Here is a 17,392-nt window from a genome sequence, read left to right on the forward strand (position 1 = left end):
CTCTGGGCAGGGGGCCTGGCCCCCATGGCCTCCCAGGCCAGCCCCTGGAGCACCACCTGCCCCAGCCGGCCAGAGACTTCCTGTAGCGCAAGAGATTTATGCAAACGGGCTGGGGTGGTGATGTCACCCCAAGGGGACTATCTCCCAGCGGCAGGCCTTCGATAAAATCAGGAACTTGCGCTGGCCCTGCAATGTCAAGGGAGGGGGCTCACCCAGGGCTCCTGTAGCTCAAGGGGCAGGCCTGAGCCCTGTACCCGCCCTGAGTCCGTCCAGCCCCCGACGGGGCGCCCCATCCCCAGGGGCTCCGCACTGGCCCCCACCAAGGCAGGGGACCTGACCGGCTCGGAGCTCGGCTGGATGTTACAGGCGTGCAAAATGGAAGGGTTTCCCCTCGTCCCCCCTGTGAGTATTGGGACTCCTCCACCAGCCCAACCTGTGGCCCTCGGACGACCACCCGCTTGCCCGCCAGCCCTCCGGCTGCCCTCCCACTATCAGTGGGAAGTTGGTGTTTCCTCCCTGGAGCTCCCGGCCTGAGACCCAGCAACGGGGCCATTGGCTTCCTCGGAGCGTGCCCTGGCGGGCTGAGGGCTGAGCCCATGGTGGAGCTGTGATCGGTGGGGCCTGAACGGTTATTTATAGATGGGGCTTGGGTGGCAGGCCGGAGCTCCACGGCAGGGTTCTGGGCTGAGGATGGTGAGGGTGGCGGCAGGGAGGTGGTGGCGGAGGAAATGGGGAGACTGGTGTGGGGGGCATGCCAGTCCCCAGGACAGTACGGGCTTGAGGGCGGGCGGCAAGAGGCCAGAGGTGGCCTGGGTGCTTCTGGAGACTGAAGCTGCCTTAAGCCTGGGTCCCCACCAGCCAGCTGGCACAGAGAACACGGTTGTTGACCCAAGGGTCTGGGGCTTGGGCCCTGGGCCCTGAGTGGCAGAGGCAGGGGTCGGGGCAGGCGCTGGGCCGGAGCAGTGAGGGGAGCAGAGACTAGCCACGCAGTTAGGGGTGGGCTCTGGCTGGGGATCAGGGAGTAGAGGGCAGGGGTTGGTGCTGGGGACATCCCGGGGCTGAGATTGGGGCTGGGGTAGGAGCTGGGGGAGGTCAAGGGGGGAGCCTGGAGTGGGGGCAGGGCTGAGGCTGGAGGTGAAGAAGCAGGAGTCCCGGGGGACCCCGGGGAGGGCAGGGCAGCCGCGTGGGGCAGACCCCCTCTGCTGCTGCCCTCAGTGACAGTTGCAGCCTTCGGCAGGTGTCAGGCCCGGGCCCCTCTGAGAGGACCCCTCTCCCTTTTCCCACCCTGTCCCAACTCAGCCGGAGTGGGGAGCCCTGGGGGGAGACGGGAAGGGCTTGGCAGGGCCTGCCCACCTGACTCAGCTTTCCCGGCCTGGAGGCAGCTCCCTTCCCCCCGCCCCACCCCAGCCGGGCCTCAGAGCCTGGGGGAGGCAACCCAGGCTTGACATCCCGCTGTGGGGTTGCGCTGCCTGCAAGCCCAGTGCCAGCCTCCTCCCTGGGCCGGACTCAGAACCAGCCAGCCCGTCGGCACCTGGCCCTGGCCCACCCTCCCCTGACCTGGAGGCTGGCAGTGGTGACAGAGGTGGTCCCGAGGAGAGCCAGCCCTGCCTCCAGAAAGCCATAGGCCCTGGGGTTCGGCCACCCTGTCTCTGACCCTTGACCTCTGAATCCCTGAACTCCAGCTAGAGCGGGGCAGGAGGCACATCCCCTTGGGCTCCCACACCTCGCCCCAGCCCAGGGGCTACTCGGAGTGGGTCCTTGGAGGGTGGGCTACCAAGGCAGCCCTGGTTGCCGAACCAAGCCCTGAGGGCCAGAGTTACTGTTGTGCAATCCTCGGGCACACACTGTGCGGGGGAGGAAAGGCCTGATGACTGCTGGGAAGCCTCCGAGTGTGCATTCCCTGTGCCAGTGGGGCGGGTGGTGGGGAGGAAGACCAGGGAGCATCCCACGGAGGGTGTCGGGAGGAGGGGGGAGGAGGGAGAGGCCCCCAAACCTGCCCCTGCCTGGGTGAGTCCTGTAAAATCCATCAGTGTGAACGGCCACTGGTCATGGTGGTGGCCCTGGGCACCGGCTAAGAGAGAGAGTGGGTGTCAGGGCGGGGCTGTAACAGGACAAGCGTGTGTGCCATGGGGTGAGTGTGTAGGTGGAGTGTGAGTGACCGAGGAAGGGCGTGGGTATGAGTGTGTGGGTTAATGCACTTGCAGGCAAGTGGGTGAATATGTGCATTAATCCCAGTGACCCTGCGTATGCCTGCAGGTGGGTGCATAATGGTGTGTGTGTGTGTGACAACAAGCGTGTGTAAGTGTGAGTGCCCCCGAGAGCGAGTGTTAGGGCTGTGAGTGGACGAGGGGGTGAGAGTTCGCATGTGGGAGTGTGGGTAGAAGTGTGTCACGGGGAGTATGTATGTATTTGGGGGGTGTAGGCATATCAGTGTGACCGTGAGAGGGTGCGTGTGTGAGGCTGGGATCTGGGCACACGCTGGAACGTGAGTATGAGTGTGAGGTGACGGGGAGCAGCTGGGCTGCCCTCTCAGACCTGGTCCTCTTTTGACCTCTGACCTCCAGGGTCCCTGTCACCCCCTTTCTGCAGGAGCCAAGGCTCTTGCTCCCCTGGGTCCTCCTCTTCCACTCTCTGTGGCCTCTCCCAGTTCCAAGCAGAGAGAGGGCTGTAAGCCTGATACAGACGGTCTCCCGGCCACATTCCCAGCCCTGACACCTTCGTCTCTCAGCAGCCATCGGAAGATCTAGTTCCCTATGACACGGATCTCTACCAACGCCAAACGCACGAATATTACCCCTATCTCAGCAGTGATGGAGAGAGCCACAGCGGTGAGTACCGGGCCCCGGCCCAGCCCCACTTCCCCAGCCTGGCCTGCGTGCCCGAGCATGCCTGGGTTCCAGGGAGAAGGGAAAGAAGCCTCGTTCCCAGGGCTGCTTTGGAACTCTGAGAATCAGATCCAGTTAGCTCTTGGGGATGTGAATTCACTATCCTGACCCCCCACACTCCTGCTTCTCAACACCCCACACCCCCAGCCTGCATTTATGGAGCATCCTTGGTGTATCTGGGCACGGGTTAGCTTCTTCCACATTTATCTTCTTGTCCAACCCTTTTGGCCTTTTTCTACACGAGGAAACAAGCTAAGCGGCTACAGGACTTGTACAAGGTGGCACAGCCGGTCAGTGGGATCCAGCTCTGTCAGTCTGCTCCAGGTCCAGTGCTTTTTCACCTTCCCCTCCCCCAATTCCCCATCTTCCTCTCCGTTCTTGTCTCACACACACACACTCCCCCCCATCTCCTTGCTGGGGCAGCCCCGCTGCCTGCTGTGTGTGGCTAGCAGAATTTGTCTATTGACATTTGGGCTGGATAATTCTATGTTGTGAGGCCTGTCTTGTGCATTGTAGGATATCTGGCAGCATCCCTGGCTTCTACCCGCTAGATGCCAGCAGTACTGCCAATCATGACAACCAAAAATGTCTCCGGGATTGCCAAGTGTCCCCTGGGGGGCAGAACCCCTCCTATGTGAGAGCTGCTGAGCCAAAGGAAAGGCTCTGAGGACACCCTCGTTCAGTAGGGGCTGAAGCCCCCAGTCTGTTCAGGGTGGGGGCGAGGATGGGGCCTGGGCCAGGGGCGTTTTCCATCTGGACCTAACTGTGCTCCCCCAAAAAGGCCCAGCCTTGATCCTGAAGCAAATTCAGGGGAGGAGAGAGAGGCCTTCAATGCCTGGGACCTGGGCAGGGAGATAAGAGAGGTTACCTGAGGTGGATCTTGATATAGTGATGGGACATCTCTGAACCAAAGACCAGGTGGCCCCGTTAACGGGTCTTCACTGGAGGATTCTTCGAGGGGTCTGAGACCTGGGCAGGCCAGACACTGGGGTTTCTGCAGTCCCAGAGGGACAGGCATGCTATGTGCCACAGCTGAAGAAGGTTTCACACCTGAGGGCCACACCTGGGAGCCATTCACACCTCCATTCTGCTGGCACATCTATGGCAGTTTAAACCTGACGGCCACACCCAGAGTTGCCATTTGTGGTGAGTCTTTATTTAGGGCCCTCACATCCAGATGTCAAACCTTGCCAACAGTTTCAACTGGAACTCACACCTGACAACTACGCTAAAGACTATACCTGGAAGCCGTGTCTTGGGAGTAGGTGGTGGATGAACTTCAAGGTCATATATGGGAACACACAGGCTTCTTTCAGAGCTCTAGGGCTAGAAAGTCTTTAAAAATACGCTTTTTCTCATCCGTTTAAGCTTGTTTATAATTCTACAAGAAATGCATCCTCTCTGTGGAAAATCCAGACAATTTAGAGAGTGTCCCTCATCCAACTCTATCCCCAGATCCTCCCCCTACCAGGGTCAAGGGCTGGGTCTCCTTGATCCAGAGACCTGCACGCACACCCTTCCACCAAGCAGTTCGGGACCAGAAAAAGTCCCTGCTTGAGGACTGGCGCCCCCTGGTGGCTTCAGGCAACAGGACAGCTCGGGTCCCAGCAAGCTCAGGGCTACTTCTGACCCCTTCCAGCATTAGGGATCCTTTCTCCTCTGGCCTGACCCCTTCTCGGTTTCACTGGGTTTGGGTGCATTTCTTTTGGGTCTATTGAAGCCTCATTTTCTCCTCCTGTGATATGGGTGTGCTATGGGTTTATATATCTAGAAACCAGCTAGGCCTGGGGTGGGCTGATGGAGTGAGCACTTTAGAGAAAGCCAGTGCTTTCCTGGCTCAGTGATCAGGCAGATCCCTTAGATCTGGGGTGGGGCTCTAGGAATGACTCCTAATTGGATGTGTGAGCTCCCCATTTGGGTCCTTCAGACCCAAACCCTTCATAGACTCCTCCAGCGTCCCCAGGTATTCTGGTCCCTATTCACCAGCCCCTGCCTCCCCGTCACACCCCTGCCATCACGGCCCACCGGGCCATCCGTTCTGTCCCTTCTTAATATCTGCTGGAAGGTGTTCTCTGAAGACTCAAGAGTAGAGACACCCGCACATTCTTCCACCTGTTCCTGCGTGTCCTCTGCATCTGTAGTTTTAGGTGGTGAGGCTTAGTGAAAAGGCACTGGGGCCAGACCTGGGTCTAGTCCTGGCTCCATCACTCACTAGTGTGTAATCTTGGAGCAAGTGACTTAACTCCTCTGAGCCCCTGTTGCTTCATCTATAAAACTGAGGGCGTGAAAACACTCCACAGAGTTGCAATGATTAAATGAGGTTAACACATGTAATATATGAGGTAATATACTGAGTACAAGGCCCAGTAAACCTTCAGGACATAGTATGTTAGCTTTACTGAATCCCCCCAGGCAGGAGGGATGAAGCAGCTGAGAGAGTAGAGAAGCACAGAAGGTTCTGTGACAGATCAAGTGGGTCATTTTCCAACGGCCCAGATGACAGCCAGCCAGGCACCCACTCATCCACCCATCCACTCCCCTCCCATCCACCAGCCACCCACCCATCCTTCCAACACTTATTGTCCAACCCACTTGTCCACTCATCCCCTCATTTGTCCATCCACCAAATAACCTCCGATTATATGCCATGTGCCAGAAACTGCTCTAGGCACTGGAGGTTCCATGATGAACAGGCCAGGCAAGGCCATGGCTCTTGTAGAGCTTACAGTCCAGTGAGGGAGAGAGACAGTGAAAAATCAAACTAACAGACACGTACTAATAAGTCCTATGGAAAGTAGAGTAACGTGATTCGGAGTGTCTAGGTGGGGGACACCTTAATTCGGTGGTCAAGGAAGGCCTCTGAGGAGGTGGCAGTTGAGTGGAAATCTGAGTGCAGGGAAGGAACATGAATGTCAAGGCAGGTAGGGACAGGTGTTCTAGGGAGAGAGAACAGCAAGTGCAAGAGCAGGAAGGACCTCCCCCGAGGACCAGAGTGGCCGGTGAGCACAGGGGGGCAGAAACAAAATGAAGCCAGAGGGGTCTGCAAGGGGCAGATCACGCAGGGCGTGATGGCCGTGGCAGAAGTTTGGGTTTTATCCTGCATGTAATGGGAAGCCATTGGAGGGTTCTGAGCAGGGAAATGACATGATCTGAATAACCTTTGTGTGTGTGTGTGTGTGTGTGTGTGTGTGTGTGTGTGTGTGTGGTGAAGATCTAAATAAATTGTAAGTGTTTAATTTTAATTATTAAAACAAGAAATACCCATTGCAAACAATTTTAAAATACAACAGCATATCAAGTGAAATATTACCCGCTTCCTATTCTTACTCTTCTCTGACAGCACCTTGGTCTATCCTTGCAGATATTTTATTTGACATGTGTAATCCTGTATGTTTGTAAGTGTATACGTCCGCATGTGCATTTGTCCATTCAAAAATGGACTGTAGTATCATGCTGTTCTGCAATCTGCTACTTTTTACATAAACTTATCATAATCATTCCTCCATGGCATACAGAGCAACCAGAGATAGATAAGAGCTATTTCTCCAGTCTCTCTATTACAGGGCTATGTAAGTGTATATATGAAGATTTGAAATAGAGACTTAGAACAGCATTTATTTATTTATTCACAAACATTTATTGAGTACTTTCTATATGCTAGGTGGAGATGAATCTAGCCTGATTTTTTACTTTGAGGCATCTATTCACTTGTACTATGAAAGATGAGAACTTGACTTTCTAGGTATTTATAACACACACACACACTCACACACAGTTCTCCACATATACCGAGATACTTATAGTAACTTTTTCCCTTCTTTTTCATTTTATTGCTGTAATGGGCATACAACATAAGTGTATAAGTTTAAGGTGTGGCAGCATAATGATCTCACACACATGTACGTTGTGAAATGATTACCACATAAGTTTAGTTAACATCCATCACCTCATAGAGTTACAAAAGAATTTTTTCCCCTTGTGATGAGCACTTTCAGGCGAAACTCTCTTGACTTTCGAAGTTGCCACACAGCAGTTTTAACTATAGTCATCGTGTACATAACATCCCCAGGACTTATTTATCTTACACTTGGAAGTTTGTACCTTAGACCACCATCACCCAATTTCCCCTGTCCCTCTCCCCACCACTACTTCTGGCAACCACAAATCTGATCTCTTTTTCTGAATTTAGCTTTTTTTAGGTTCCACCTATAAGTGAGATCATACAGTGTTTATCTTCCTCTGTATTCTAACTTTTGTTAAATCAGTATCTGAATTTTCCGTTATTAGGACCATGTGAATATTACTCACAGCTGAGCCACATGGCGTACTTTGATTACCTGTACTTTCTCATTGCCGTGTTTCTGAGGGTCAGTGTGGCAGGGAGATGGAGCCCTCACACTGCAACCAGGCTGCTGGGAGCCACACCCCAATTCCTCACTACTGGGTGGGGTGACCTCAGGCAAGACATCTCACCCCTCTGTGCCTCAACTTCTTCTTTCTTTTTATAAATTTATTTATTTATTTTTGGCTGCGTTGGGTCTTCATTGCTGCGCGCGGGCTTTCTCTAGTTGCAGAGAGCGGGGCTACTCTCTGTCATGGTGCGTGGGCTTCTTCTCATTGCGGTGGCTTCTCTTGTTGCAGACCTCCGGCTCTAGGCGCACAGGCTTCAGTAGTTGTGGCACGCGGACTCAGTTGTTGTGGCTCACGGGCTCTAGAGCACAGGCTCAGTAGTTGTGGCACACAGGCTTAGTTGCTCCGCGGCACGTGGGATCTTCTCGGACCAGGGCTCGAACCCATGCTCCCTGCATTGGCAGGCGGATTCTTAACCACTGCGCCACCAGGGAAGTCCTTCAACTTCTTCTTAATGATACCTACTTCACAGGATTGCTGTAAGGATGGAATGAGTTACTACGGTTAAAATGCTTAGAACAGTGAACACTATATAAGGATTTATTACTCTTCTCATTATACTCGCCTAAGGAGGGATGTATGGGAGGTAAGGTTTTGTTCTTGTTGTTTGTTTTACCTGTTGTCTTTATGCTCTCACTTGATCAACAGTAGTTTGGCTGTGTACAGAAATCTAAGTTGAAAATCATTTTTTTTCTCACTGAAATTGAAAGCATTTCTCTACTGTCTTCTGGTTACTAGAGTTTTTCTTAGGAAATCTGATGTCATACTATGTCCTCTTTTTGAATGTAACCATTTTTGGTGTGTTTTTTGTGTTTTTTTTTTTTCTATTTGGTTTGGTTTTGTCTCTCTGGAAGTTTTCAGTATCTTCTCCCAATACCTAGTGGTTCCACTGAATAAGCTTTTAAAAAGATCACTCTGGCTGCTGTGTGGAGAGTAGATGGAGAGGAGACAAGAGTAGGAATGAGGGGAAAGCACAGTAGAAAACCACTGGAATAATCCAGGCGAGAGAGGACGGTGGCCTGGACAAGGGTGGTGGCCAGAGAGACAGAAAGGAGCAGACAGGGACTTCCCTGGAGGTCCAGTGGTTAGGACTCTGTGCTCTCGCTGCTGAGAGCCCAGGTTCGACCCCTGGTCGGGGAACTAAAATCCCACAAGCCGCACAGCGTGGCCAAAATAAAAGAAAAGGAAAAAAAGAAAGGAGCAGACAGATTTAGGATAGATTCTGAAGGTAGGGCTCACAGAATTTGCTCTTTATTATTATTATTTTTAAACTGTGATAAAATGCACATAACATAAAATTTACTATCTTAACCATTTTCAAACGTACAGTTTAGTGGCGTTAAAAACATTCACGTTGTTGTGCAACGGTCACCACCATCCATCTCCAGAACTCTTTTCATCTTGCAAAACGGACACTCTGTACCAATTAGACAATAACTCCCCATTGCCCCCTCCCCTCAGACCCTGGCAACCACCATTCTACTTTCTGTTTCTATGAACTTGACTATGGTAACTACCTCATATTCATGGAATCATGCAGTATTTCTCTTTTTGTGACTGGCTTATTTTACTCAGCATATAATATCCTCAAGGTTCATCGATGTTGCAGCATAGGTCAGAATTTCCTTCCTTTTTAAAGCTTTAAAAGCCATCGTATGTTTATACCACATTTTGTTTATCCATCCATCTGTTGATGGACACGGGACCTGCTTCTACCTTTTGGCTATTGTGAATAATGCTGCTGTGAACATGGGTATAAAAATATCTTTTTGAGATCCTGCTTTCAGGTCTTTTGGGATATATACCCAGAAGTGGAAAAGCTGGATTATAAGGTAATTCTATTTTTAATTTTTTGAGGACCCACCATACTGTTTTCCATAGTGGCTGCACCATTTTACATTCCTACCAACACTGCACAGGGATTCCATTTCTCCACATCCTTGCCAACACTTGTTATTTTCTGTTTTTTTCACCATTTTTTAAGTTGAAGTATAGCTAATTTACAATGTTGTGTTGGTTTCAGGTGTACAGCAAAGTGATTCACTGAGTTATATATATTCTTTTTCAGATTATTTTCCATTATAGGTTATTACAAGATATTGAATATAATTCTCTGCACTATACAGTAGGTCCTTGTTCTGTTTTTTGATAGTAGCCATCCTAATGGGTGTGATAGGATTTGCTATTTGCAGTGGAATTGTTGAAGGAAATGGAGTTCCAAAGTATGACCCTTCTCTCGTCCTTCTATCTTTCCAAACACTTATTCATCTTTTCATACAATAGACCATCCACCAATTCATTCACATATTCATCTAATCATCCATTCATTCACCTTTCCAAGTGTTCTTCCTTCCCCCTACCAAACCCTCCATGCATCTCCCACTGACTTATACATCTAATAAACATATGCTAAGCATCTTTTACATGCCAGACACATTGCTAGGTGCTGTAGAGTGAATAAAACACAGGTCCTATATCTTTGTAACAAGGGAAATAACTAAAGCCTTAATAGTTAGGACACGATGTAGAAAGTAACAAGGAACATGAGACCCAGAACTCTCTGCTCTCTGGCCCTCAGTTTCCATATCTGAACAATTTGCAGGAGGGCTGGGCTTAAGGAGCCCTCATCCACCAGTCTGTGATTTCCTGTGAAGGTTTTCTTCTCATCTCTTGCTTTCTTAATTCCTCATCTTCCTTCTCTTATCTTGATCTTACTTCTCCCTCCCTGGGGTGAGCCCTGGCTTCAGGCTGGGGTTTCTGCTCTGAGGAGAAAAGGTCAACTGAATGACACTTAAGGCTTGAATTCTGTGTGTGGGGTGGGGGTGGGGGATTGTTTTAAATATCATTTTATTTTTGTCCTAGTGACATGCAGGTATTAGTGACACCAAAAAACTGAGTTAGAATAGGAATGTGTGGGCAGGACTTTGGTCCCAGATTGGGAGCTGGTTTAGAGGGAGGAAGTGAAAGATTTTGGTAAATGGGTAATTGTTGGCTGGATGAATGAAGGTTCAATGATGGATGGAAGGATGGATGGATGGATAATGGATGGATTAAATGCTGGATGATGAATGGGTGGATGATGGGTGGATTATGGTTGGATGATGGATGGGTGGATGGATGGATGGATGGGTGGATGGATGGATGATGGGTGGATGATGTTGGATGATGAATGGATGATGAAAAATGAATGAGGGGTAAATGATGGTAGACAGACAGATGGATAAGAGCAGCCTGTAAATTCTCTCTGTCACCATGGGCCTTACTTAAAGCTTTCATTAGCAGTCTTTTTCCTCAGAAGTGGTATGGCATAGTGGTAAGAGTTTAGTCCCTGGAGTCATACATAGGTGGGTTTGGATCCTGACTCTACCAATGACTGTCTGTGGACAAGGGACTTAATGTCTTTGAGTCATAGTTTCCTCATATGCAAAAGGAAGATCATACTATAGTGGCCACCTTGTCAGAGCTAAGGTGAGGATTAAATGAGATAATGTGGATTAAGTACTTAGCATAGTACCTGGTACATAAAAAACACATTAAAAGTTAACATTTATTGGTCACTTAATCAAATATTGATTGAGGCCTAGTATGCGTTGGGTACCTAACAGGCTGTAGAAGGGAGGGTCCAGAGCTAGCTCCAGATATGCAAAGGACACTCTATTCTTTTCAGAAGCAGAGTCAAGCTAAAGGGGCATAAGTTGCAGGATAGTCTGAGTGACCTCTTGAAGTGACAGAAAGGGATAAAGCAATGCATTCATGAACAGTCATCCAGAAATGAGGTCCAAAGAGCCCAGGAGTGCTAACCTTTGCATTAGGATGGACTCCTGGCATTGTGTTCCTTCAGAGGGCCCCATCCTTGGAATGTCTCTGCCTACCAAACAGCATTTATTACACAAATGCCTGAGCCCTCAAATCAAGGGTAGAGGCAAGGTTTCCGTTGGGCTTTTTGAAACCTTAATTGTAGCCCAAGAGTCTCTGTTGCAGCTTTCAGGGGACCCTGGGGCAGGGTTCCAGAGCCTCAGTGAGCCAAGGAACCTCCTTAGAATCTTCTTAAAGGCCAGATTCCCAGGTCTCCTGTTGGTGTTGATGATTCCGTGGGTCTCCAGTGGGCTGGGGCTTTTCCAGCCCCCAAAGTGACTCTAATGAGGGTGTACTGAGACCTGCTATGGAAAGTGCTGGCCTCAGGCTGGGCCCACCAGAGTGAGCCCGTGGGTCTCATGAGGAGCTAGAACAGAGGTGGGGAGCAGGAGAGAAAGACAGAACACAGGGGCTCCCCAACCCAGAACTGGAGTAGGTGTGAGCGTGTGGGGTTGGTGGGCAGGATATGGCATTCTATAACGATCTGGACACTTCAGCCCGGGCAGGAGAAGGCAAAAATGGGAAGGGCCAGGAGTGGGGCCAGAGGGCAGTTCTACAGCTAAAGAGGAACCTGGTTCCACTCACCAAATCCCAGGCCCCCAAAGAGGCCCTCGCTAAAAGACAAAGCCAACTCTGCCAAAGCAAGTGGAGAATTTCTGGGTCTTGTTAATTCACGGCAAGATGAAAGTACAAATTCAATGTTGCTGTGTTTTGCTTTCCCTTCAGATTTGGATAATTTTCTGAAGGAGAGTCAGAGTTCTTAAGAGGATAGGATTTACTCATTCATTCATTCATTCCAGAAATGTTTGTTCAGTGCCTACTGCATCTAGGCACTGGGAACACAGAGGCGAACAAAACCAGTCCCTGCCCTCGGTGCAACGCTGGGCCCCCAACTCCAGCTTCTGGGAGAAAGTGACAGCCAGGGCCCTCAAACTATTTCTCTGGGCCACAGACTAAGGTGGCAGGGAGCAAGGGAAGATGAGGAACTAACACATATTAAAGCATCTGCTCTTTGCTCAAGTGCTGATTTAGGCTCTCTGAAGAGAGCATTAAACATTAACAATACTAATTACTATAATGATGATGATAGTTAATGTTTTACTGAGTCTTCTTTTGTGTCATGTTCTGTTCTAAGTGCTTTGCGGGCATTAGCTCATTTAATCCTCACAGCAAACCTATGAGATGGGTGTAATTATTAGCTCCATCTCACAACTGAGGCAACAGGCATAGAGAAGTAGAATGACCTGCCGGGTGTCGCTCAGGGCTAAGTGGCAGAGCCAGGATTCGAACCCAGCTCTGGCCAAATCCTGTACTTTCTCTCTCCTATGCCATGCGGCTTCACAGAGGTAGGAGCCTGGATTGTGGGTTCAAATGATTCCACACGTGGACTGGACCTCAGTAACCACTCAGTTGGGTCCCTGACTTTTGCAGTGGGGAATCAGAGGCTCAGGGAGATAAAATGTCTTGTCCAGGGTCACACAGCAAAGCCACCACAGAGCAGGATTCGAAAGTGAGTCTTCTGATAACCAGTGCAGAGCCAGAACAACACATGCCATTTCTTAGGGATGTGTGAGTGAGTATGTGTTTGTGAGAAGGAAACAGAAAGAGGGAGACACACACACACACACACACACAAACGCACACCAGGCTGGTGATGGTCCCCCTACGGGGCCAGGTTGGTGGAGACACCAACCTGGCTTAGCACCCTGTACACTCCCTCTTTGGTCACACGAGAAAATCCCTCTTGTCACTTTATCACCACATCTTCTTTTGGACCCCAGGAAGTCCTCAGACATGTGGCAGTTTTTGTTCCTGGAAATGGTGCCCAGAGAAACCGTGTTGAAGGCCGGCTCCAGTCCCAGGCAGGGCTCCCAGTGGCACGTAGCTATTCCCCAAACTCAAAGCCACCCTACCACAGACTCTGAAAGCACCCACCAGGGAGTTTCTGGGAAAGCCTCGGGTCCCGGCAAATTTGCTGGACCACAGGTGGAGCTGCCCAAGGACATGGCCTTGAGGGGCAGCACCGGGAGCCCAGACAAGCTCTGGCGTGTGAGGAATGTCAGCCCTGTGACTTTGCAGTCACACCTTGGCCATGTGACAGGGCTGTGAGCTGTGACGGTGGGCAGCCAGTCAGCTCAGGGACCGCTGCTGCGTCTTAAGGGGACCGCTGCTGCGTCTTAAGGGGAGGAGAGGGGGCTCAACATTCCCCAAGGGCCGACTCGGGGGCTATAGGAGGCTTTACAACTGTGAACTCATTTGTATTCTCCCAGTAACTATTATCCCCACTTTATAGGTGAGTCAACGGAGGCCAGAGGGGTCCGTGCACGTGTCTGAGGTCACACACAAAGTAAATGGCAGAGCCAGGATTCGGACTCTTTGGCTCAAAAGCCTGCGTCCTTGCGATCGCACGCGTGGCAGGGTAGAACGGTTGTTGAGAACAAAGCCTTTGCCTCGGACCTGGGTCCCAGCTCTGCCACTGATGAGGCCTTTGACTGCAGGCGTGCTATGTAGCTCCTCCAAGCCTCAGTCTCCTCATCTATAGAATGGGGGTCGGAAAACAACAGGGTGGGGGGTGAGATGATTAATGTCAACTTGCAGTCCAGCCTGGTCCGTGGTGATTATTATATGGTGACACAGCCTGGCATTATTATTCTTTAATGAGCATAAGCCTTTCCTGCCCTGCCCCCCAGACCATTACTGGGACTTCCACCCACACCACATGCACAGCGAGTTCGAGAGCTTCCCCGAGAACCACTTCACGGAGCTGCAGAGCGTGCAGGCCCCACAGCTGCAGCAGCTCTACCGCCACATGGAGCTGGAGCAGATGCACGTGCTCGACACACCCATGGCGCCCACCCACGCCAGCCTTGGCCACCAGGTGCGTGCGGGGCCGCCCAGCCTGGCCCGGCCTGGCCCGGCCTGGCCCAGCCCGCGGCCTGCGGTGAGGCCGGCGCTTCGCAGGAAGCTGACGCGGGCTCTTACTCAACTCGGCTTCCTGCCTCACAGCGCCAACGGCGGCCAGAGCCTCAACGGCCGCCTCCTGACCCCCCGACTGACCCCGTGACCTCACACCCCTTATCTCCTCTCGCCCCACCACGGACAGAGCCCAGATCATCCCCGCGTCCCCGCTGATCCTCCCGAGCCTGAAGGCCCGGCCCTGGGCCCTCCCGACCCCCCATTTGCTGACCCCCTCACGAATCCGGCACCCAAGTCCCTGCGCCCTGACCTCCACTGACCTCTACGGCCCCTCCTCCTCCCCAGCGACCCGAACCCCAGTCAGTGACTTCCACTGACCTTCATGGCCCTCACGGACCTCCACCGCCTCTTGGCGCCCTTGCCACTCGCTTACCCAACCCCGTTCGCTCCAGGCCTGACTCTCTAGCGCCTCGTCCCCCCAGGGCTGCTGCCGGTCCGTGCGCTTCCTTCCCTGGGCCACGCCGCCCCGAACCAGGGAGACGGGTGGGAATTCAGGGGCCCCTTGTCCCCGTAACCTGCCCCCTGTGTGGGGTGACCCTGCCTGACCTGCAGGGTGCCCAGCCTTCTCCCAAATCCCTCTGCCCCGCACCAGCACCCCCTCCTCTCTCACGCAGCCGACCCTGACCTGGCAGCCCTGAGCTTTGAACTTTGCCCCTCCGTGACCTCAATCCTCCTTCCGCCACCTCCCCAGGTCTCCTACCTGCCCCGGATGTGCCTCCCGTACCCCTCCCTGTCCCCAGCTCAGCCCAGCTCGGATGAGGAGGAGGGCGAGCGGCAGAGCCCCCCACTGGAGGTGTCTGATGGGGAGGCCGACGGCCTGGAGCCAGGGCCTGGCCTCCTGCACGGGGAGACAGGTAGGGGGCCCCGTCCCACCCCCGACCCAGCCTGGGCCCAGCCGTGACCCGGTCCGTCCTTGCGTCCCGTACCCCCCGCGGCCAAGGCCGAGGGACTCGGCAGTCAAACCACAGAGCTGAGTGCGTGTGTATGGGTGTGTGTGTGTGTGAGTGCATGAGTGTTTGACGACATGTGTCTTCACGTGTGTTTCGTGAGGGCGCCTGGGACTGTCTGTCCCCGCGCATGTGTCTGAGCACGTGTGCCGAGGCCGAGCGTGGCAGTGGGTGTGCGCATGCTCGCTGGCGACCTTTCCCCAGCGACCACCCCGGGGGTCCCACGTCAGGGGGAGGCGGACTGGGTCCCCGCGTGGGCACTGACCACCTCCGGCCGCAGGCAGCAAGAAGAAGATCCGCCTGTACCAGTTCCTGCTGGACCTGCTGCGCAGTGGCGACATGAAGGACAGCATCTGGTGGGTGGACAAGGACAAGGGCACCTTCCAGTTCTCGTCCAAGCACAAGGAGGCGCTGGCGCACCGCTGGGGCATCCAGAAGGGCAACCGCAAGAAGATGACCTACCAGAAGATGGCCCGCGCGCTTCGCAACTACGGCAAGACGGGCGAGGTCAAGAAAGTCAAGAAGAAGCTCACCTACCAGTTCAGTGGGGAGGTGCTGGGCCGCGGGGGCCTGGCTGAGCGGCGCCACCCGCCCCACTGAGCCCAGGCCCGAGCCCGCCGGGCCGCCAGGCCTCCCCTCTGGCCATAGCATTAACCCCCCCGCCCGGCCGGACACAGGGGGGAAGCTCCCAGGGGCCAGGGGCAGGACTGGGGCGGGCCAGGCCTCGCCTCCCCGCCCACCCCCTCCTCCTCCAAGCCCCCGCCCACACCTCTGCTTCGCCTCCCACCAGGACTCCAGCCCCGGCTCCAGAAGGCCACCTGAGCGTCTGGCCCCATTAAGGGTCAGCTTCTCAGTACCAGTGGTGCTTCCTTGGGAGTTCGAAGTCATCATATTTGTGTAAATTGAACCTTCCTCTTTAAGCATCCCTTTCTCCCCACACCTCTCCCCCATCAGCTTCCTCAGGAATATCAGTTATTAAAGTTATTCTCAGTGAGTCCTCTGGCGGCCCAGAGAGTCTCTTTTAAAATTTTTTTGTGCACCTTGTCTGCCCCCCCACCCCCCCATCTGATCTCTCTTTTTCTCATCTGTCCATCGGGCATTTACCAAGGATCCTACCCCATGCTGGTTGCTGGGGACGTGAGAACAGATGACACTTCTGTGCCTGACTAGGAGTCAGAGCCGGTGGAAGGAACGAATCCTCAGTTGTTCTTAGAGGAATAAATCATTAAAAAGCCCTCTGCGGGCTTCCCTGGTGGCGCAGCGGTTGGGAGTCCGCCTGCCGATGCAGGGGACACGGGTTCATGCCCCAGTCCGGGAGGATCCCACATGCCGTGGAGCAGCTGGGCCCGTGAGCCATGGCCGCTGAGCCTGCGCGTCCGGAGCCTGTGCTCCGCAACGGGAGAGGCCACAACAGTGAGAGGCCCGCGTACCGCAAAAAAAAAACCAAAAAACAAAAAACTTTGCGCCTGATAAATTTTTTTTAAATGCCTCAATGAGGCTTAAACTCATAACCTTTAGATTATGACCCCAGTGATGATGATATTAATTAATAATGACAACAACACTGGATTTTCGGGCCATTTATTACATGGTAAACTTGAGAAATGAAATCTAATATCATCCCATGTTATAGACCGGGAAACTGAGGCTCATAGAGGTCAAATAATTTGTCCAAGGTCACACAGCGAGGCTTCCTGTGTGGGATCCCTGATCCCACCCCATGTGGGCCACCGTGGCAGTGTGAGGTGGGAAGCTTCACGTGTCTGGAAGGGGATAACGTGCAGCTTGGTCAGGAACAGGAATTAAGCCCTGGAGCTCCCGTTGACCACAAAGCATCCTCACGGCATCCATGCTGGCAGGACCCTGACACGGGTGAACTCCTCCCATGTACCCTAGTGTCTGGTTGCTCTGGCTTCTGGCGCACAGCAGGGGAGAGCCAGAGAAAGATGAGCAGGGAAACCTGTAAGCTTCTTGCTTCCAACAGTAGCAAGAAGAGGTGGCCGACAGCCTGGGAGTGAGGGAACTTCCCTCAGCAACCTGCAGACCTCAGAGAATCCAGATTCTGGGGCCATCCGTGTTGGGGCAGACACCCACACACACCTCCTCGCCCCGAGGACTCAGACTGGGGAAGCCCAAACGTGACACCCCCTACGTGGATCTCTGAGCCCCAAGAGAGGGAAAGTGGTGCCCAGTCTGCTTTTAAAGAAGGCCCAGGAACATGAGATGCGGTTTAAACATGGTTAAAATGGAAGAAAAGAATGGATTTCGGTGTTAAAAGGGATGGTAAGTTTTGACCATGTGGACAGTCCTTGTGTACAG

General features: G+C 52.8%; 1 protein-coding gene across 2 annotated transcripts; it reads left to right on the plus strand.

Moving 5' to 3' along the window:
- Positions 1–207: 207 nt before the first annotated feature.
- Positions 208–16,067, plus strand: SPI1 (Spi-1 proto-oncogene). 2 transcript variants are annotated; one of them, XM_082627425.1, is made up of 5 exons: positions 208–402; positions 2,729–2,828; positions 13,841–14,028; positions 14,818–14,980; positions 15,354–16,067. In XM_082627425.1, exons 1-5 carry the CDS (start codon positions 358–360, stop codon positions 15,671–15,673), a joined length of 816 nt encoding a protein of 271 aa, XP_082483551.1. In that variant the 5' UTR covers positions 208–357; the 3' UTR covers positions 15,674–16,067. The 2 variants fall into 2 exon arrangements, with proteins under 2 accessions (XP_082483551.1, XP_082483552.1); XM_082627426.1 differs by having other exon boundaries at positions 2,732–2,828.
- The last annotated feature ends 1,325 nt before the right edge of the window (positions 16,068–17,392 follow it).

The sequence above is a fragment of the Mesoplodon mirus genome, assembly GCF_964341445.2.
Source record: "Mesoplodon mirus genome assembly, chromosome: 7".
NCBI classification, from domain to species: Eukaryota; Metazoa; Chordata; class Mammalia; order Artiodactyla; family Ziphiidae; genus Mesoplodon; species Mesoplodon mirus.

Coding starts and splice junctions, on each gene's coding strand:
- SPI1 (XM_082627425.1), top strand. CDS start 358: ATGTTACAGGCGTGCAAAATGGAAGGGTTTCCCCTCGTCCCCCCT. Junction 2,829..13,840: donor TGATGGAGAGAGCCACAGCG/GTGAGTACCGGG, acceptor CCTGCCCCCCAG/ACCATTACTGGGACTTCCAC. Junction 14,981..15,353: donor CCTCCTGCACGGGGAGACAG/GTAGGGGGCCCC, acceptor CTCCGGCCGCAG/GCAGCAAGAAGAAGATCCGC.